This window comes from Rhinatrema bivittatum, chromosome 8, assembly GCF_901001135.1.
Source record: "Rhinatrema bivittatum chromosome 8, aRhiBiv1.1, whole genome shotgun sequence".
Taxonomy (NCBI): domain Eukaryota; kingdom Metazoa; phylum Chordata; class Amphibia; order Gymnophiona; family Rhinatrematidae; genus Rhinatrema; species Rhinatrema bivittatum.
The window spans coordinates 168,374,065-168,396,701 of NC_042622.1; the positions used below are offsets into that span (position 1 = coordinate 168,374,065).

The following is a 22,637-nucleotide window of genomic DNA, read 5'->3' on the forward strand; positions in this document are numbered from 1 at the left end:
GGTCACCAGAGGAAGCGGCTTGGTCAATCAATCAACTGGAAACCAAGGCGGTACACAAGGCCTTGTTGGTGTTTCTTCTGCTCCTGTAGGACAAGTCGGTGCGAGTATTCTCGGACAATGCGACAAAAGTAGCACACATCAATTGTCAAGGCAGAACGAAGAGTCATCTAGTGGCGCTGGAGGCCCAGGAGCAGTTCGTGTGGGTGGAGAAACATCTGGAGAGAATAGCTGCTTCTTGTGACTGGAGTAGACAACGTGCAGATGGACTTCATTAGTAGACAGCATCTGGATCTGGGGGAGTGGGAGTTGTCAGTGGAAGCATTCATCTTGCTGCAAGCAAAATGGGGTAATCCAGTGACAGACCTCAAGGCGACTCCAGCAAATGCAAAAAACGGATCGCTTTTTCAGTCGCAGATGAGATATCGGATTGGAAGTCATCGATGCTCTTGTGCAACTGTGACCGACTCACCCCTTGCTGTACGTGTTTCCTCTTTGGATGCTCGTAGGACAGGTGCTGCAGCGCATTGAGATTCATCCGACCAGAGTGATTCTGGTGGCGCCTGAGTGGCCGCATTGGCCCTGGTTTGTGGACCACCTGCATCTGGAAGTAGATGGGCCCATTCGCTTGGCTCATCTCTCAGGGTTACTTCGACAGGGACCCATATTTTTAGACCAGGAGGATCACTTCTGTCTAGCAGCTTGGCTTTTGAGAGGTGACTGCTCCATTTGAAGGGATATTCGGAGCTGGTGATTGCAACTTTGCTTCAGGCTTATGTCCGGGTGTGGAGAGTATTCAAATCCTGGTGTTTGCTGAATAGAGTGCAGCCCTTAGAGGTGGACATCTTGTAGATCTTGGCCTTCCTGCAGAGCAGGTTGTCTAAGGGGTTAGCATATAATTCCCTTCAGGTTCAGGTAGCAGCTTTAGGTTCCCAGCTTGGTAGGATTCAGGGAAGACTGCTGGCGTCTCATCCGGATGTGGCTCGTTTCCTGAAAGGGGCAAATCATCTGCGTCTTCCGGTGTGGAAGATCCGTCCAGCATGGAATTTATTTATTTATTTATTTATTTAGAATTTTTATATACCGACATTCTTGACAAAAAATATCAAATCATGTCGGTTTCCATATTAACTGAACAATCGCGGCTAAGGTGTTACATTGAAAACAAGTCGTCAGATAACAAATAGTGTGTTAAGGCGTTACATTAGAACAATTTGACAGATAACGAATAACATTGTAAGTAGAACAGTCTTCAAAAAAACAAACAAATGGCAAATGTCTTCAAAAAGACAAACAAATAGCAAATATTGATAAGAAAAAAATGGCGAATATAAATAGGGCAGCAAAGTAGTGGTAATAGGCAAGGCATAATTTGAATTTGGTTCTTCGGGTACTGTGTGGCCCCCCCATTTTGAGCCAATGCGGAGGGCGTCATTGAAGGATTTAACCCTGAAGACTGTTTTCCTGGTGGCCATCTGTTCAGCTAGGCAAGTTTCTGACTCTGGGGTTTTTTTTATGCACGGTTCCTTCTTTTTTGCCGAAGGTAGTATCCTCCTTTCACCTTAATCAGGTGGTCGAGCTTTTGGCTTTTCTGAACTTGACAGCCGATTCCTCAATGGCTAGGGAACTTCACTTATAGGATGTGTGTCATATCCTTTTGTGATATCTCAAGTTGACGAATTTCTTTCGGAGATCGGATCATCTGTTTGTCCTTTTCAGTGGCGCAAAGAAGGGAAATTTAGGCTTCCAAAGGCACTATTGCTCGCTGGTTAAAAGAGACGGTAGATTTGGCTTACACGTGCAAGGGCCGACTGGTGCAGGAGGGGTCGCGAGCATATTCCATTAGGGTGCAGGCGACCTCTTGAGCGAAGTGTCAACTGCTTTCTGTGCAGGAGATCTGTCACGTGGCAACATGGGCTTCTCTTCACACTTTTACCAAACATTACCACTTAGATGTGTGGGTTCCAGAGAAAGCGACGTTTAGGGAGAGCATATTGCTTGCAGGTCTTTTGGGTTCCCACCCAGAACAGAGAGTACATCCCACTAGTCTGGACTGATCCGGGGTACGAACAGGAAAGGAAAATTGGTTCTTACCTGCTAATTTTCATACCAGAGACCCATCCCCCTTCTGATGAAAGACTTCCTCGCTTCTGGATATGGCTAAGCTGATTGAGCTGGCATTTGATATGATCAGAGTAATGAAAACTGGACATAGTTTGGTATATGTTTTGTGTTTAAATCAAGGGGGCCTAGTTTTCAGGGGGCTCCAACTTTCAATCTCTGTTCGCCCAAGGTTTATTGGGGTTTGTTATAGTAGACATCTTGGCTTGGGTACAGATCAATACTGAGGGACTGCAGGTGGTGCTCTCTGTTATGTAGCAGTGCCTCAAAGCTTTGTTCTCTGCCTCCATCTGCTGGCAGGGATGCATAAACTCCACTCGCCTGGACTGATCTGTGGTACTTCAGGAACGAAAATTAGCAGGTAAGAACCAATTTTCCTTTTGTGCAGGTGACCATAAGACTTAGCCTTTGTTTGTCAGGATTTTTGGAAAGCTAGATGAGACTGAATACACTGGATGCAGAAGCTGGAAGCATTGAGAAGGAAGCCAGTATCTGAGGATTTGTGTCCTCTGCAGCCCTGCACATGGGCTTGCTTGTGGCTTGGTCTCTGCTACTTTACAGTGATTGTGCTGGTGGTTTTCTCTTTGGCTGTCACTTATTAGGTTATTTCTACATTGCTTTGTTTACAGAAAAAATGGTGTCCTTGTGTGACAGTTACTTTTCTGGTAGAAATGAACCAGTTGGGAAATCTCTTTATTGGATTAACTTAATACATTTGTTTCAAGAAAAAGCTTGTTTCTTGACCTCTCTATCTACGTATCTAAGTCAGCAACCCCATGGCATTTCTTTCTTGGGACGTTATATTGTGGCGTGCTTTTTATTCTTTTCAAATTAAAATGTTATTTTTCCAGCCTTATATGGTAAACAGCTTTGTACAGAGGCACATGCTGGACAGTCCCTGCTTTTTGGAGCTTACAATCTAGTCAAGACAGGGCAGTCAGTGAAAAACAAATAGAAGCTTTGCATTAAGACCAGAAAGCCATGACTGAAGATCTAAGGTAGGTGGGAATTGAGGAGGGGCAAATTTTATTAGTAATATGAAATGTTTGGGGTCTGGAAATACTATGAGAGCTCTGCTTCCATAGGTGGTTGCTAATCAGCCTTTTGTGTGGCATATCAGCCCCACATATCCGGGGAGATATGTACAAAACCCTCTCCTCTTTAATATACCTTTGCTTGTGTTCAGATGGCAGCGGGTGCAGCCCAGAAGGGAAAAGCACATGTGGTAGCTGATACCAGGCTCGTCTAGTTTGATTTGTGTGATCTGTATTAATATTCTGTTTGTGCCTTTTGTTCCTCTCGGAGTCTCTTTAAATGGCTTTGTCAAACTTCCATCTGCCTTTCCAGGTGAAAATTTGGGAACAGATGGTAAATGAGGTTGTAGCACATCTCTGTACAATCCTCTGCCACCTTGAGCTTTCATCGTGTGGACTCAAAAAAAAAAGTGTTGTATTGTTGGGTGGTTTTTTAGAAACAAATTATTCCAATTATTCTGATTGATGCTAAGCTTTTCACTTTTGTGACCACTAGCAAAATCTGCCCCAATCTATTAAAAATAATCAAAGCATAGCGTGTTTACAGTGGAAACCTAGATCTTCTTCCTTTCCAGCCAGGCCATGTCAAATATTATAATTCACCTTCCGGTTACCCTGTTTTCCATGCTGGTGACTCTGGTCTGGTGTCTTCCTTCCGATGATGGCCTCTAAATTGACCTGTTTAAAGAGGAATCAGTAGTGCCTTTGAAGGGTGGAAGATGTGAGAGTGGGGTTGTGTCCTTAATATTACATTAGGCATGTGTTTTTACTTATGTTTTTCATGTTTGCCTGGTATTTATCACTGTGCATTGCCACAAGCCTGGCAATGGCGATTTGTTCTGTGAAAGCAAACACGTGTGTGGATCCTGCTCAGGCATTCTTTGTTCACTGGTATTTGCTGCCTGCATTAAGTTCCAGTTCCTGTGTGGGAGCTTCGTGGTCACAGGTTTGACTGTTTGTGTTGCTCCCTCACCTTAGAGAAGCTCGTTCTCATGGCTCTACTCTTGAATCTGCTATACCCAATTACCATTTTGGTTTCCTTTTCGCTAATTTATTTCTATTTTCTGTAATTTTTAAACCACTTGTTTGTCATATCCATACTAATGTCATAGTAACTCGCAGATCTGCTAGGTCTTGTATACTTTTGTTGTGATCAAAAGATTTTTAAATTTATCATTACAATGTCTGATCTGATGGGAGCTGTCCAAGGTAGGTTAGAGGAAAAACCCTGAAGCTGTAGGAGGCAGTAGATCATCACTGGGGAACCTGCTGGCAGCATCACTTCCATGAGGCATAATTGGATGTAACAAAGACAGTTTGACACTGTAAGCAGACAGCAGAGCTTCAGGACTGCCTACAAATGAAATGGCTACATCCTTAGCACTGCAGATGGAGGGATTTCTGGCATCAGGTGATAAATACACATGGTTTTCCAGTTGCTACCTGAAACATAGCAAAAACTATGAGTGGAAAAACAGTTTTTACTCAATGCAGAATATGACCAGTCCTAGTCCTCAGGCCAGGTGTGGGTTTTTGCTTTGAGATATTGGGAGAATTTAAAAGCTGCAGTATTGAAAGACGTCTTCTGCGTGCAGGCTCACCTCCCAGAGTAAGATCGTGGAAGAGGAAGCCAGCAGGTAGGTGATGGAGCATGATGTGATGCTGGCTGGCTTCCAGTGGGGATGGTACAGACACTGCAGTGCTGGATAGGTGGTGGAAGAGAATGAACACAGGCCCAGTCCAGACTGCCCAGCAGTCAGATGGACATTCATTACACACTTGCAGCCATGAGTATCGTCTCGGTGATGTGTGACCATCTTTTGTGTGTTAATTGTTTTCTCAGAAGCTGCTAAAAACTAGTGGACTGTTTAAAGACTGAATGCTGAGCCAATAAAATGTGACTTCCGTACTCAGCAGGTCTTAACCCTTGTGTTTTTTCTTGATGCGTACGTCCTGTAAAAGAAACCCAGTGTGAGATGGCAGGTGGAAAAGCAATGGTCTGGCCAGCTTTTTCCCCTTGGATTACAATTATATCTCCTTGTTAATGTTGGGTTTTCATGTGCATCATATTTCCAGGGTTTGGGTTGTCTGTGTGGAGCCGCCTTGAGACTTCAGGAGCATCACTTCTTTCCCTAGCTATGGGATAGGGAAAATCATTCAGTAATGTCCTCCCCCCTTCTGCTGAGCCCTGCATATAGCATTATAGTGACCCTGGGAGCAACGCTGGTGACAGAGACCAGCTGACGTGTTTGTCTAAGAGTCCTCACATTACAGACGTAGTTCAGGCAGGCTTCTATAAAGTCCGTATTTTATGTCATCTAAAGCCTCTTTCAGCCCCCGAGTGGTTTTAGAACAGATTTTGCAAGTTCTTGTTTTCTCATCTATAGATGATTGTAATTCTTTATATACGGGTCTTCCTGCCAACGCTGTGCGAGCCCTCCGGAGAGCCGCTAGAGTGCTCTCAGGCAAATCCCTTCAGTTCTTTCCTCTCTACATTGGTTACCAGTGCAGTGGAGAGTAAAGTATAAATGACTCGTGCTGATACACAAGTTACTAAATAGCTTGGAGAAACCCTGGCTCAGCTCCATGTGTGAATTGTAACCCACCTCCTGCTTCGAGAGCCGCAGATAGGAGGTACCCTCCCCCACAAGCTAGAGACGGTCTCTGCAGTGCACTCCCTATCTTGTCAGTAAGCATTCAAGAAAGCTTGAAAGGCCGAAACAGGCTTTCACTGTATGAACCTGACCATGCAGCAGCATCTGTTTGGCAGTCGTGCCCTCGTTTTAGTTTTATTTCATCGTTGCACCTTTAGTTCTTGTATTATAAACATTATGCTTGCTTTACGGCATTTTCCGATCATCTTCTGTTTGGTTTAGTGTATTTTAGGATGTGTGTGTGTGGTGCTCTCCGCTGTGAAATTTTCTGAGCAGCAGGCTCAAACGTCTTTTAAAATAAATAAAATGTGAGGAATCTTTGTTTTACAAGTGAGCAAGGCAGAGAAGGAAACCATGCACACACTTAAGTTCCTCTCCTCTTTTTCCTTTGTACCCACAGTTCTGATCGACTGATAGAAGAAACGATAAGGTAAGAATGGACCCAGTGATGGTGGCAGTGCAGCGTCTGGATTGAAGGGGAAAGGGTATGGAACACAGTCAACTGCTGTCTAAAGTAAAATGAAAACAATTTAAGTTGGCCATGGGTGACAGCTCCGCTGTTTAAATGTGAGGCCCTGTTCTTTTCTGTTCCCTCAGCTAGGTGGGCACTAATATTTCAGGCACAGCATGATTATATATCAAAAATATTTGGCTGTATTAGAAGATGCAAAGCAACATTTGTATAGTGTATTTTTATTTATTTTTATTTAATTGTTTAATTATTTTATTTATTTATTTATTTTTTGGCAAAATTCCTCTCAAGCTTTTCATCATGGAATTATCCTGCATAGGCCTCTCTACTGACTGCTGCCCTTATAACTTTCCATCTGCATGTTGGCATGTGCCATCTTTTCTGGCACATCAGGGGTCATGGCATGGCTTCTACCATTATTGTTTCCTGTTTGGTAATTTTCTGGAGCTTCTACACAGCCTCTCATTTTACACTTTCATGAGAGAGTCAGCACATATGGATGGCACCTATCATTCTTGCCTGTTAGCCCCTCATCAGGGAATCATCAGCACGTATGGATGGCACCTATCATTCTTGCCTGTTAGCCCCTCATCAGGGAATCATCAGCACGTATGGATGGCACCTATCATTCTTGCCTGTTAGCCCCTCATCAGGGAATCATCGTGCATAGCATTCTTGTCAAGGAGTTGTCAGACTGGCCTGTTTTCTTGTTCTGCCTTTTCTACATACAAACCAAAAGCTTCTGTAGTCCAGAAAGCAGGATTCAGCTCTTCTGCAGTGTTCCCTGGGGTGTTCGAATCAGAATTCCCTGCATGGGACTGGGGTCATTTTAATTTGGGGAGGAGGTGCAATTGTATTCTGTTTGTGATGAGGGTTGAACTCGCTGACAGTAGAATTTCTGGCACTAGCTGTAGTAAGCGATCTTCTAGGCTTGCCAAAGTCACGAGGCCTCTCCAGGATTTTTAATTAAACCTCTCTTATGGGAATGCTGAATATGGCACGTTAGAAGGGCAGCTTCCTTAGTGGGGCAGTATTTGGGGCACTGATTTTTCCAGCTGTATATTTTTCTGGACTGCAGTGTTAGTTAAGAGAGACATCTCCTGGGATTTCCACTATTGCAAGAAGGGCATTTGTCACACTTTTGACAACATACCAATGGGGAACTGAGCTTTCATGGAATACTTGACTTAAAAGCAACAAATTATTTACAAAGATAAATGTCTCAAGCAGAATCAAAGCCACTCAATGAAAGTTTTGATAAAATAAATTAACCGGGTATTTGGGGCATTTTCTGAAAAAATCTGGATTCAATAATTTAAAAGTATTTTGGCTTTTGGGTGCATTTCTGTGCTATCAGGCTATACCTGGTAGAGCTGTGGAGGGAAGAGACTTCCAGTACTGGAATAGCAAGATGCTGAGGGAAGGACTGAGGTGCAGTGGCAGAGCAGTGTGTGTCTCATTACTAGCAGGTCGATACTGTAACGTGCGGTTGAAGATTTCCCATCTGTAACATGCTGGGAGAGCACAATTCGGACGCGTAAGGCGATCCAGCGATACAGTCTCCAGTTTCACGCGTCCTTAGCGCTTCTTAAAACAGACGCATATCCCTTTCTGCACGCAGCATGTATATGATATGTAAATGAACGAATTAGCTGTATAATGAAGGAATTAGCTATTCCCCTCCGATACTGTGACGCGCGCTCAGATTGTCTCCTTTGTAACCCGCTATTTTGCCGCGTCCTTAACCTGTTAGTTTACCGCCTACCCTCTACTTGGTGTTAGTGTGGTGTTAGTGTGGTGTTCGAAAATTAAAACGGGAATAAAGTGTAAAAAATGGGGGTAAAACCGTAAAGTGTAAAAAACATTGCAGCGGAAGTTGTTTATATATATGTATAAATACCTGTCACTTTCCGAATCCCCCAGGCGTGCGGTCATTGAGGCGGCGGCGGCGGGAGCCGGCGGGCGGATGGGCACCCGTTCATCCAGGCGGCGGCGGCGGGAGCGGGTGGGCGCGCGTTGGATCCAGGCGGCGGTGGGAGCCGGCGGGCGCGTGTTCGATCCAGGCCGCAGCCGGGTGGGCGTGCATTCATCCAGGCAGAGGGAGCTGGCGGCGAAAGCGGCCTCCGGCTCCCTCTGCCTGGATGAATGCACGGCCCCCGCTGGCAGTGAATGAATGCCTGTGCGATTTCGGCGCTCAAGGCCCCGTCCAGTCTCCGGTGCAGCCCCAGTCCTGTCCCCTCCTCCCGAAGCAAAAAAAAAAAAAACCGAAAAAGTAGCAAGGCTCAGGCCTGCTACGATAGTCCCTTCTCCCTTCTCCTCTCCTCCCGATTTCGGCGCTCAAGGCGGCCGGGTGGGCGTGCATTCATCCAGGCAGAGGGAGCCGGCGGCGAAAGCGGCCTCCGGCTCCCTCTGCCTGGATGAATGCACAGCCCCCGCCGGCAGTGAATGAATGCCCGTGCGATTTCGGCGCTCAAGGCAGTCACATGTCGTGACGTCACGCCTTGAGCGCCGAAATCGCACGGGCATTCATTCACTGCCGGTGGGGGCCGTGCATTCATCCAGGCAGAGGGAGCCGGAGGCCGCTTTCGCCGCCGGCTCCCTCTGCCTGGATGAATGCACGCCCACCCGGCCGCCTTGAGCGCCGAAATCGGGAGGAGAGGAGAAGGGACTACCGTAGCAGGCCCGAGCCTTGCTACTTTTTCGGTTTGTTTTTTTTTGCTTCGGGAGGAGGGGACAGGACTGGGGCTGCACCGGAGACCGGACGGGGCCAGGGCAGGTAAGCGGGGGCTGGGGGAAAGTTTGCTGAGCATCGGGGAACATAACTGTCCACTTCCTGGTACCTGTGATTTGAAATGACATTTGAAATGACAGATACCAGCGTGGCCGTGAAGCGTTAGGCCCGCGAACCCAGGATACTGTATAGGCGCTCTATACAGTAAAATGGGTTGCGCGGGCCTAACGCTTGCCTAAGGCTTCGCAGCCGCGGCATGCATTTGCATGCAATTTGAAGAGAGTATCGAGCGGTAGGTGAAGAGAACTGTGCGTGCGGGGAACGAGGGTGCGCCTGACACTGCCGCACTGTTTCTACCGCGGCCTTAGAGTATCGATCTGTAGGATAGCAAGGGGGTGCTGCAGGGCAGGACTGAGCTGCAGTGGCTGAGCAATGTGTGTGGGTCTCATTACTGGAATAGCAAGGGGTCATGCAGGGTAGGATTGAGGTGCAGTGGCAGAGCAGTGTGTGTGGGTCTCATTACTGGAATAGCAAGGGGTCCTGCAGGGTAGGATTGAGGTGCAGTGGCAGAGCGGTGTGTGTGAGTCTCATTACTGGAATAGCAAGGGGTCATGCAGGGTAGGATTGAGGTGCAGTGGCAGAGCGGTGTGTGTGGGTCTCATTACTGGAATAGCAAGAGGTCCTGCAGGGCAGGATTGAGGTGCAGTGGCTGAGCTGTATGCATATGTGGCTCAGTATTGGAATATCAGGGGATGCTGCAGAGCTTTGTGTCTCTCACTACAAGAGTAGCAGAGGGTTTGTTTTGTAAGGAAGTTGTAAATGTGAAAAAATCCCTGGATTGTGTGTGGTTTGAGTGCTGGCCTCCTTTACTTGCTGAGTATGCCAGCCCCTGAAAGTGTGCAGGCTGGCCCGCTCTTGTTTCTCAGGAGTAGTACTTTGGAGCTAATCCAGACAGCATGATGGCTGCTGTAAGAAGGCTCGGCTGCGCAGACGGTGCATTCATTGCTGTACTAGAACAGTGGCTCCATTAAAGAGCAGGGAGCAGAATGAGGCAGTTTCCTGGGCAGGCAGGCCTACAGCTCTTTATTGCATGGTCTTGCCATCTTATAATGCAAGTGGAAAGCCTCAGCCAGCCAGAAAATGCCCTAGAACTATTAATTTCTCATAAGGCTAAAGAGTTTGGCATTATTGCCAAGGATTTTATTGAACAAGATAGTTCGTTGTTTATTTGTAGATTTAATTTTGTTAAACCTAAAGCTTCGTTAGTGGAACTATCCTTTATTTAATTGAGCCTTTATTTTATTTTGCCATTTTTCTGTATTTTGAATTTTCTTGTCTTTCAGTTTTATTTTTATATTATTATTGTTGTATTACTTTACTTATTTACAATTTTATTTATTTATTTATTTATTTCAAGTTTTTATATACCGACGTATAGCAATCTGCCTTCACACCGGTTTACATGGTAACAACTTAATACATCGATTTAACATTGTAAAGTATATTACAGTTAACATAGGAGAGTATATTACAATTGAACGATAAACTTCTTGATAGCACAGCTGTAGCAAATTTTTAACCGAACAATTACTAACATCAGTCACTTAACTGATTACTAACATCAGGCGCTATGAATGGTATTGTAGGCGGGGAGTATCGGATCATTCATTAGTTATAAGGGGGTGCGTTGAAGGAGATCGTGGAGGGTAGAGAGAATTGGATGGGAGGGAGGTGGGAGAGGAGAACATTTGAACAAGTTTAGTGTGAGTAACCGGAAATGGACATTGGGTAATGGTTTAGTGTGAGTAGCCCAGAATAGAAATTGGGTAATGGTAGTGGTAGTGGTATGCTGCTTAGCCCATGCCATCTCTGTACGTTTGGCTGAAAATCCAGGTTTTGAGTTCTTTTTTGAAGGATTTGATGTCGCTCAGTGTGCTTAGGTATTGTGGTAAAGAGTTCCATAATTTTGGTCCTGCTATGGAGAAGGCTCTGTTCCTAGTGTTAGTGAGCTTCGCCAAAGGAAGAGAGGGGATGTCTAGGTGTAGTTGTCGGTGGTTCTGGTCGTTCGTCGAGGTTTGTGTTGTTGGATCATGTTGTTGAGTGCGGTGTTTTCTGCTTTGTATATAGCGTTATGAACTATTGTTAGAGTTTTGAACTCGATTCTTTGCTCGATTGGAAGCCAGTGAAGACTTCTCAGAACAGGGGTGATGTGTTCTGATTTCTTCTTGCCGGTTAGGATTCTGGCTGCGGCGTTTTGTAACAGTCGTAGTGGTTTTAATGTAGATTTAGGAAGGCCAATCAGGAGTGAGTTGCAGTAGTCGAGGCTGTTGAAGATAAGAGATTGCAGCACTGTTCGGAATTCATGTTGGTGAAGAAGCGGTTTTAGATGTTTCAGGATGTGAAGCTTGTGAAATCCTTCTTTAGTTTTAGTTGCTTTGTTCTTTTTTAGGTTTAGTTCGTTGTCGATCCAGATTCCGAGGTCTTTAACTGAATTTTTCAGCTGGATGTTGAGATTATCAACTTGTAGGGAGTGTATTGGGGTTGTTTGTTCTGAGTTGTTTCTACCTATGAGGATGCATTCGATTTTGTCTATGTTGAGGCATAGCTTTAGCTGGTTCAGCATGTTTCTGATTGAGATTAGGTGTTTTGCTGCAGAGCTCAGCGCATCTTTAATTGTGGTGGTTACTGGGATGAGGAGTTGAATGTCATCGGCGTACATATAATATATTATGCCGAGACTTGAGATGAGGTGGCAGAGTGGGAGTAGGTAGATGTTAAAGAGGGTGGCCGAGAGGGCGGATCCTTGAGGTACTCCAGTTTCCAGTGGGAGGGGATTGGAGGATTTGTTGTTAATGGTGACCTTGAAGTGTCTGTCTTTAAGGAATGATGTGAACCAGTTGAGAGTTTTACCGGAGAGACCGATGCTTGCAAGTCTTAATAACAGGTTTTTGTGGTCTACAGTATCGAATGCCGCGGATAGATCGAGAAGGATTAGAAGGTGGCTTCGTTTGTTGTCAAAACCCCTTATTATTTTGTTTGAAAGGTTGACGAGTAGTGTTTCCGTACTCCAATTTTTCCTGAATCCATGTATGTAGAATGTTGTTGTTCTCTAGGTGCTCGTTCAGCTGTATCAGTGCCGCTTTCTCAGTCATCTTTGCGAGTAAGGGTAGGTTTGAGATAGGACGGTAGTTATTCAAATCAGCAGGATCTAGGTTCTTCTTCTTTAGTATAGGAGTGATAGTAGCGGTTTTTAGTTCTGTTGGAAGCTCACCTTCTTAGAGTGATTTGTTGATAATTGCCGCTATGGTTGGGGCGATGATGTGCGCCATTTCTTTCAGAATGCGTGTAGGGATTACATCAAGCTCGTGACTTGCTGGGTTGATTTTTCTTAGCATTATTTCAGCTTCGGTGTTCGATATTGGGTCGAAAGATGACCAGGGGGTTATGGTTTTTGTTTCACGTTGTTCCTCTGTGGATGGGGTGTTGATGAAGGTGCTAGTTATTTTGAATATTTTGTTTTTAAAGAACATGGCTAGGTCTTGGCATAGATTGTTTTGGTTGTGGGGGCGTTGATGTTGTTCTCTTCTATGAGGTTTCTGACTATGTTGAACAGTGCATTTGAGTTATTTGATGAGTTTTTTATCTTTTGACTATAGTAGTCACGTTTAGTGTTCATTATCGTGTATTGTATGTGGCAAGTTGAGTGCGGTATCTTTGAAGGGTTGTAGGACAATTGGATTTTCTCCATTCTTTTTCTATTTTTCTGAGGTTTGTTTTCATCGATCTGAGTTGAGAGTTGAACCATGGGTTATTTTTACCTCTGGTTTTTTTCAGCTGTTTTGTTTTTAGGGGATTTGTGTTATTTGCGGTTTGTTCAGTTAGCTTTTATGTTGTTCAATTTGTCGCCTCTTGCTTAGGGTGCTCTGCAATAAGTGGGTTACAGATTTGACTAAATTATTCCAGACTTATGGTTGGACACTGGGTCTTCACAAAATTCTTCCTTTTTGTGGAAAGGATTAGTATATAAAAGAGAGGGTGTAACAGTAGTCTTATGAGAGTACATATGTGTGTGACGTCAGCAAAAAGGGAGAGTTCAGTGTGTGTGTGTGTGACAGCAGCAGAGAGGGGGAGGGAGAGTACGTGTGTGTGTGTGACAACAGCCTTGCGAGAAAGGGGAGAGAGAGAGAGAGAAGAGAGAGTGTGTGTGTAACAGCAGCAGAGAGGGAGAATAGATATGTGTGACAGCAGCCTTGCCAGAAGGGGGTTGGGGGGAGAGTGTGTGTTTGTGTGTCAGCAGCAGAGAGGGAGAATATAGACCATGAGGACTTCTTCTTCATAAGCCCTTCATAACCTAGGCTTCAATAGAGAAAATTGTTTTATTTTTAGGTATTTTGGAAAACACAAAATATACAATACACAGATACATTAACACTTTACCCAATTTAAAATTAAAGGTCAGCCAGGACCTGCCTGCTACCACCTAATTTTAACAATCCCCCTGCCCACCCTCCCGGGAATAACCAGGCTTTTACCCTTTTAAAGGCAAAATAATTTGACTCAGGCCTGACATTCAAGGGGGCAGAATGCCACAGTTCAGGGCCCTTTAGAGAAATCACTCTCTTCCTGCACCTCTTTAACAGCAGGAGTCAGGAAAAGCGCTCCCTGAGCCCAACGTAAGCTCCTATAAAGGCGCATAGTGTTGCTGCCGTTCACCCCCATCACTCAGGCTCCATTCCAGACCTGCCCAGGCTTGCAGATTGCCCTTTCGTGTTTGTTAGCATCGGACACCGTCCATTCTGTGTGGCAGTGTTTCCCAGTCTTCCCCGGCAGGCACACCCCTAACCAGTCAGGTTGTCAGGATTGCCCCAGTGTAGATGCATGCATTGGAGTCCCAGGGTGTGCAAATCTCTCACATGCATATTCATTCTGGATATCCTGAAAACTCAACTGGCCAGGTGAGCCTCCAGGAGAGTGTGGGGCAGTAAGTGAGTGTCACTTTTAGGACTCCTGCGAGAATGACTATGTCCTTCTTGGGTGCACATTGTATAAAACAGAAGGGGCAGAAAACCAGCTTACACCATCCAGTCTGCCTAGCCCTTCCCGTCCACACTGCAAGGATATTGCTGAGCTGGCAGCCATAGAGGGAGACTGCCTGTAGGCTACCACTCCGTATCTTATCCTCCTCCACTGTGTGCCACCCTCCTGGGGAGCTGAATATGCAAGATCCCCCGCCCCCCCCTCCTTTTTAGTTCACACCCAGCACTCCTCCACTCCCCTCCCTTTCCCTCCTGTGATCCAAACAGCCACCACCAGTGCAGCCATTGTCAAGCATCCAGCCTGATGGGTCCCCATGGTTTTTCCCTAGCACACCGAGCACTTAACCTGCCGCACAGACCCAGCCACTAATTAATTCTGGCCCCCTACCTCCACTTTTTTGTAACGAAGGATCCTCTGCTCCATGTCTGGCTTCCCTGAGCTGGCACAAACTGATGTCTTTTAAACTGCAAGAAAAATCTGCTGGAGACAGGAAAGCATTGAGATGGGAGCTAGAAAATCTGAATGGGACCAAAGTTTAATGCTAGATTTAGGTTTTATCATTCAGGTCTGCTGTACGTTTAAAGCCCTTCAGTGCTATACGTACATGTAGGACAGAAATGACTCCACTGCCCCCCCCCCCCCCCCCCCAGAGAAGGTAAAATGTAATGTCAGAGGAGGGTCCCAACAGCTGTTTCTCTAACATGGTGCAGAGTCCAGGAGGTGTCTCTCAGTGCAGGCCAGAGTCCCTTGCGGGTGTCCCTGGAGGAAGTGAAGCGGGACTGTGCATGGAGCTGCTTTTCCCAGCTCCGGTCCTGACTGCCGCGTCTTGGCAGCACGGTAATCTAATAATAAATGACAGCAGCAGCAGCTCTGTGCGCGGCCGAGCTGTGAGCAAGGTTGTATACAGGATGGGCTCATCAGGGGTGACATTTTCGTGCAGGACATGGAAGCTGTTGTGCCCATTCGTCACGCTCTGAGCCAGCGCTGCACACCTTGACTTTCTTTTTTTGTTCCTGTTGTGTCAGCTTACCTGTTCCGGCAGATTTGTTTCAGCTACTCGCCCACACTTTTTTTTTTTTTTTGCAGCATCGCCATGGCAACAAAAGAAAATATGACATCACAGAGGGGGATGCTGAAGTCCATACAAAGCAAAATGAACACCTTGGCCAGTATCCTTTGTGACGACCATCACTTCTAGAGCCCATGCAGCCGCATGGCTGCCAGCGGTGCATTGCATGACCGTAAAGGCTTGCAGCAGAAGGCTGGAGCCATTTACTTTCAAGCTACCGCTTCCAGTCAGGCTGAAGTCCATCGTGACTGGAAATCCTTCACATCTGCCGTTCCTGATCCAACTCTGCCATACAAAAAAATGCACTTGGCGCTTAGGTAATTACTGCTCCATAGCAAGATGATAAATCCACTCCCAGCAGCCATTTAAGAAGTGAAAGGTTTCACTAGCCTGTCCAAAGGCCAAAGCTGCAACAACCCAGTATTTGTTTCCTTCTGAACTATAGCAAATAAAAGCTGGTGTTCAATTAGTTTTAATGATGTGTTCAGATTGCTATCACATTTCTAGCAACAGAAGTAGACAGATCTGGTGAAATTAGCTGTGGTTGGCAATCTGTAAGAATGTTAAGTTCGACACAATATGTTCATCAATAGCAACATCATGGTGTTGGCGAGAGAGGAGAAGGAAATGGTTGTTCTTAGTTTCAAAAAATAGCGTCGACACCTACGTCTGCTCCACATATTCCTCTACTGTCAGGTTTGAGGGCACAGCAGCTCAGGGAGGTCACGTGGCACTGAGCAGGGGGAAGGCTGGCCCAGGCTTAAAGAGCAGGCTGCTGCCTTTACTCTGGGCAGACCTCATCGTGCTGGAATTCCTCATCAGAAAGGCAGGTTTCAATGTGGGTTCATTATGCTGCCCTTTCTCCCTCTCTGCTTCGCATCATAGCAGGAGTAAGCCCTCTGAAAGGGGAAGGATTGAGGTTGGGGCAGCTGGGATCCCAAGGGGGCCATGCCTGGGGGGCCTTTTGTGGTCACACTTCTGCAAATGGAATCACTGGACACTCTTGATCTAGTTTAGTGCCATATGGCCAGGGAACCTTTTGAGCAGTAACATCATGTGGGTGAGAGGCGTGCTGTAGCCAGGTCCAGCATGGCAGCTTGTGATAACGAACGCGTGCCTCAGTCTCGCTCTCTCCCTGCCGCTTCTGTATCAATAGTTCCATATTAGCAGTCGGAGAGTGATGGCTGGGCATGATGCACCTTCTCAGAGGGATGTCATGTATGCTTTCCTTATGTTAAATAGTTTGTGGGAAAGCTGCTGGCTAGTTGTGCGAGTAGAAAAGTGAAGTGGTCAGTAAAAAGGATGGTTGGGCACGAGGCCTGCCGATTGGGTGGGAAGAGAGAGCTTTGGGCTGCTGGTCTGGGCGTGCCAGTGTGTATTAAATGTATCTCTCTTCTGTCCAGGCCGCAAGATTCTCCTCCTGATGATGCACTTAGCCTGATGCTTCTCTTTCCTGCCCTGGGCCTCACTATGTCCATCCTCCTAGATTAATGAAAGATTTGTGCATAGTTTGCCATTTTTTCTCTTTTTCTGTTTTATTAATGGAGAAAGCAATGTTAGTGTATTTAGTTCATTTGATTGGATGAATAATTTCCTGGCGCTGGATAGGCAGATAAATTGGAAACTGCATCACATTTGTTTTCCTAGCCACTGGCAAGAGCAGAAGTAGCTCCATCAGCTTTGATTTTGAAAATAGGTGGTGATGATGCATTGAGCCCAAAGCTGTATGCTTAGTACTGTACATATTCTAAAATACCAAGCAGGAAACGCCCAGCTTGCTTACTGCTCCCTTGCACGTTCTCGTGGTTTTGTTTGGAACCCGTGCACAGGATCTGTTCAAGACCCAGCCACGCTGTGGTTCTGAGAGCCTTTGCCAAAACGGAACTCGATACATAAGCTGTTTCTGGGATTAAATAGACTCTGACTCTATCACAGTGCTCCTGGCCTTAATCAGGGACTGCCCAGGGAGAGGAGGGACATGAGAGTTATTACTGAATTAAGCTGGGATTTCCAGACATACCTCACCTCCAGTGCATCAGTTCTGATTGATGCTTTATCACAAAAATATCTGAGAGATTCATAACATTGGCCACTTACTGTAAATGGGGCCTGGCCTCTGTCCCATTTCCAGCATGTGCTTTCTCCCTCTGACCTCGCGCTGGGGTAACGGATCTTGGAATGGATCTGCCTCTTGCTTCCTGTAGGAGCTTCAAATAACATAAATTGCCACTTAAGGGGATTACATAGGCAGGAATTAAATTATAATCTTTTTGGACTGTATCTGCCACCTTTCTGCTCACCCCTTGCTCTCTGCCTTGAATCTTATCTTTTAGTTTCTTGTACTGCACTGATTTTGTTGGTAATTCTCAGGTAAGCGCTAATGTTGAATGTGTACTCTAGCTAATTCATAGGGTCCAGGGGAAAGGGGTTTTTGGTTTCTTTTCTGTTAAGACCTTAACAAAGATTCCCCCAAAGATCGGTTTCCTGCAGTTAACAACCTGATCCAGAGAATCAACTTGAGAAAACGTCGGGACTCTCTGATCCTGGGTGCTGTCATCGGTATCTGTACCATCCTGTTACTGCTGTATGCCTTCCATTGATGGAAAAGCTCCATGAACTTCGATCCTGCCCAAGAGAAGGCCACAAGCCTGGTGCCTGGAATATATCTCCTGACATCATTCAAGTGTGTAGTAGCAGACTGAGCAGTGCTGGCCTGGAGCCTAAGCTGCAGCACTCTCTCCCACACTCACAGCACAGTCATACCTGCACTACACACTTGCCCAGACTTCTCTAGCCACTGGCCCTGTTCAGTTCTTAAACATGCGATGATAAAGCGGTGCCTGTCTCTTACTGTGATGTGTTGGGAGTGGAGTTTACTAGACTCAATGAATCACTTGTAACCTTGCCCCGTGGTAAATGGAAATAAACACCATCCCTTTCAGGAGACTTAGCTCTGTCCATATGCTGAAGGAGCCTGATCACTGCCTTTTTGCCTATTGGTATTTTCTGAGAGCTGGAGTCTTCTCTTTTGACACATTGCATTTTACGTCCTCTCACTTAGCACCCCATCTGTTACTGATATCAGGGTCATGGTGTAGCAGCAGTGGAAATTTGTAGCTTGAGCTCAGCGACTCTGCCTGTAGGTCTTTACCTCTCTGCAGTTCGGGTCCTGGAGAATTGGGTATCATAGCCTGAAGCTGTGGGCTGGGATGGGGCATACACTCACCTGGCATAATATATATTTTAACTCATGTGAAGTCTCTAAGGGCCTGATTGATCAAGATCTGTTCTCATAGACAGAGAACAGGAGAAAGCCTTAGTGAATCAGATCTTAATCTATTACTTCTCTGTAAATTATGCTGTGAAAATGGATTGCCTTCTCTCAGCCACTCGTCATTTTCACGACTCACAAACCTGACCAGAGTTGCAGAGAGTTAATGTACCATTACATCGGCCATCCCTCCTGGCTCACTTTTTACATTTTGTCTGAGAAAGCTTTGCCTCTTCATTTAGCTCTAGGTAAAAAGACATTTTGTAAAATATTTATGGAATCGATCCCAGTGTATTACACCCTCTGCCCCTGCCCCTCCAGGCATGTTTCCCCGCAGCACATCGAGAACAAGCATTGGGCAGCACTATTTGAAGCATTATAGTTCCCCAAATTTTTCAAATGTTTTCAGATCACATAGATGGCTAAAATCATTCTTGCATTGCTACAGGAGCAGGAGCAAAGATTCTTGTGTTATAGCTAAGTTTTGATCAGGGAACTTGGGTTTTACATTTCATAGAATGGGGAGATTCTGTCTAACCAGGATTATTATCCACTAGTGATGCACTGGCACACACAGTGGGAAAAAATATTGTCAAATTTATGAAAATTGCATTTCAGTGGGAACCAAGGTACAAAGGATCCTATCAGCTAAAGCAACAGTACTGGGAAAGGTCTTTTAGATACTTTAAGATTTTAGTGACCCTAGTTAAAAATATTCTCCTTTCTCTGATAAGTTTTTGAAAGCCCTTCCTACCTAACCACGGCCTACGGTTGTAAATCAAAGTAACCTGCTGTACTGATACTGCAGGCGTGGTACAGAGTTTAAGACCTGACCTCCGAAAAGGAGCTTTTAAAATAGCAAATAAAGTAATGAAAAATGCCCGGACTTTAATGCAAAAAGCACAACAGTGTAAGAAATACATTGGTATGTGTAGGATAGGATGAAAAGAATAAGCTAGAGGGCAAGGAACAGAGCCGAGATCTGGAAGAAAACCCTTCAGCACCTTGTACAGAAGTTTCTCTGTCTTTCATTTCCAGTATGAGGGCGGTCTCATAGTGCAGGGCAGGATATTCCACTGTAACACATAGCCGGGAATGCCTTATTCTGCTTTCTAAAATGTTTGCATCTAACCTGAAGTGTTTTGTGGGATCTCGCTGTGGGATGGTACCCTTAATAGTCAATCAAAGAACAGAGATTCTGTGTAGAGAGCTGTACTGAGATTCGTCTTTCTCTCTCTCTCACTCGCTCGCTCTCTGTATGTAGACAGAGAAAGATGTAGGAGGTCTTAGTAGCTGAGTGCCCTTTATTGACAAGTAGATGTAGGGCATAGATAAACCAAAATAGAGACTCCTTAACTGTTTTCATGTAAAATGATTCCCCTAACTCTGACATCGTGAGCAGAGAGGATGCTCTTTAGTTAATGGTAATGATTTCTTTACAGTTCCCCTTCTTTAACCCCCCTGGTCTTAAAACCACTGGCCATGGTCAGCGCCGCCGGAAAAGTATGTGGGAAGTAGCACTGCAGATTCGGCTGCTTTTAGACTTTTCCTCATGGACCTTACAGGTTAGCAGAGGCCGTGCCTTTGTAACTCGTTTCCCATCGTCAGATCTGCCTCCTGGAAGTTCTTTTTTTTTTCCCCACCTTTCCTCTCCTTTTTTCCTTCAGCAGTCCGGGTTCATGGACATTGAGCCACTTCTGTGAAGAAGCTAATGAAATGGGAGACTGCAGCTGGCAGGGGCTACGCCTGAAGAAACAGCAGGGAAACTCGACCAGAAATTGGTTTAAACACATTTCTGGGTTTTACTGTCCCTCGCCAGTGCTGCAGGCAAAACAACAACCCCTTCCCTTCCCGGGGGGGGCACATCTTTGGAACAATCAGGCTAAATAAATGAGGGCTTTCCTGGTATAAATTCCATTCTTTGGAAAGCAATTTCTGTGAATATTTGTAAAATTATCATTTCTTTTAAGTTGTCATTTTAAGTAAGGGCATGGTTGGTTGACTCATTCATGGTCTGACTTCATTTAAATTTTACTGTGAGGTATTTCCTGTTCCAGAGAAGAGCCATACTGAAGAGCATCGATCCGTTAATGATTAAGGAGAATGTATTTAAATGCAGTATTCCTCCGCCCTGCCCAGCCTGGGTCCTGGACTACTTGTCAGTCCTCTGGATTGGTTTCTTGTAATCAGGGTGAGGTAGGCTGATGCTGAAGATTTCACTGGGGTTCGGTAGTTATTTGATCTTCTGATTAGACATGACGGTGTATGTTTTGTGATTGGATTTTATTTTGAATTCGTTTCAGCTGTAATGTTTTGAAGGACTGGAAAGACTTGTGCTAGACTTGTTGGTCCAAAGGCTAGGCCAGCCATCCAAGGCTTCTCCTGATACCAAGTTGAATGCTGGATGTGGTTTTATCCTTGCTGGATGTGGTTTTATCCTTGCTGTCTGTGCTAAATCTCCTCCAGTTCAGGTAACAGTCACACTAACTATTTTCGAAGCCCTAAAACCATGAGTGACTGGCAAGAGAGAGTCTAGATGTGTGTGCTGATTCATAAAATCATATGCTCTCTGATTTCCCATATCCATTTATGCCCTGTAACGAGAATAGAAGGTGAGCCAAGGCAGCAGTTAACTGTTGTGTGGTGGGGGTGAACTGGTAGCCATCTTGTACAATGCCACAGTATTTATTGAAGACCCAAGACCTGTGCTTGGTGTCCCTTTACCAAAGTGTCCTGTTCTCTTTGGCAGTGATGCAGCTCCAGTAATGCCTGCTGCAGAGTGCATGTGAATTGATGCGGCTCATATTCTGGGGCCTAAAAAAGCTCTAGCCATGGTGCATCTAAGAAAAGAACACTTTGTTTGCCGCAGACTGGTTTCTTGTGTTTCTTCTTTGTGGTGCTTTCCATTTCCCGGTACTTGTATTGAAAGGAAGTTGTGAACTGTTTCTTTTGGATATGTTGCTTTGATGGGAAACTTCTTTTAAGTTTTGAAGAATTAATTCCTGTTGCATCACAGCCAATTCTGTATCCTGTTTGTCTCCAGCGTTGCAGGGCTGGATGATGCCTTTATCCATTTTCTGTGAAATGCACAAGTACATAGGAACTAGTAAGTTGAAGGGTCTGTAGGGGATTTGGACTCTAGTGGTTAACGTAGTGGAGATGGAAAAGAAGAGCTAGCCAGTCTGGCAAGTTGGCATTGAGGGTTCCCAAATGACTGGCCGCACCCCCCTTCCTTCATGACCTCTTCCATATTCAGATGTTGGGTAGTCTAAAGACACCCTTAAGCTTGCTGCCCACACATTTATAACTGGCCTGCTTGTGGCTTTTAGGAAGCTTGAGCCTGAAGAATTTGTCAGCTTTGAAATACTGCTGTAATTGTACCCCACACATTGGATTTGTGGAGGGACTCGAGGGGGGCTGTAGTATGGTGTTACATACTTGGCTCCTCTATCTCCCTCCTTTGCTATACCCCTGCGTGTCAGTGTCCTGTGTTTCCCATTCCTGCACCAGAACAAATCCTTCCCTCCATCCCCACCCCAACAAAAAACACAGTCCACCATTGTCATTCCAAGAAGAGAAATCGTATGACATTTCCTCGCAGGAGAGTACAGAAGTTCTAGCAAAATTTAGAAGCAGCACGGAGAGCACGGGGCATTACTGGAGTACGTAGTACAGACTTGTGCACCAGCTTTCATTTGGAGAGCCTGTCACTTGGGACAGGAACATTTCTCAGCTCCTTCCAAAGTGTTCTGCCACTCATTGGCCTGCGTCAGCCACAAGGCCCAGTCCTTTTGTTGTGAGATAGAGAGAAGATCGGAAAGTGTGTTCCTGGTGACTGCAGCTGTTGGGAAGGTCAAAACCTTCTCCTTGAAACCTCCCTGTCGATTTCTTTTCCAAATTCCACATTCCATTTTCAAGTTTTGGTTTTCAGGTGGCTTCTTCAAACCTAATTATATTTCATTGTACCTAATGTGCATTTTCTGTATGTATAGAAAAGCTTTATGTAATTTAATAATAAATTTAGAAATATAAATGATTAAACCCCCCCCTCCCCCTCTGTTTTGTGATCAATATGTCCAATGTCATATGCAGGATTGTTCAGGATCGTTTGCAATCTGAAAGGTGTCGCTCAGCTGAACATGCAAAAATATTGTTGCATCTATTGCTGCTCCGGCTTTCTATATGAAGGTTGCATGAGATGTACTGAGCATGCTGCCTACAGAAACACAGGAGGGAAAAGCACTTTGTAGA

General features: G+C 45.3%; 1 protein-coding gene across 8 annotated transcripts in view; it reads left to right on the plus strand.

Annotated features, from left to right (window-relative positions):
- Positions 1-18,061, plus strand: part of GOSR1 (golgi SNAP receptor complex member 1) — a 98,244-nt gene extending 80,183 nt beyond the window's left edge. For 7 of the 8 annotated variants that reach the window (XM_029611788.1, XM_029611790.1, XM_029611792.1 and 4 more), the window contains 3 exons: positions 6,207-6,236; positions 15,133-15,215; positions 17,591-18,061. In XM_029611788.1, coding sequence (XP_029467648.1) covers positions 6,207-6,236; positions 15,133-15,215; positions 17,591-17,715 — 238 coding nt within the window. In that variant the 3' untranslated portion in view covers positions 17,716-18,061. The remainder of the gene's footprint in view (positions 1-6,206; positions 6,237-15,132; positions 15,216-17,590) is intronic. The other variant, XM_029611791.1, reaches the window with a different exon arrangement.
- Positions 18,062-22,637: the final 4,576 nt, after the last annotated feature.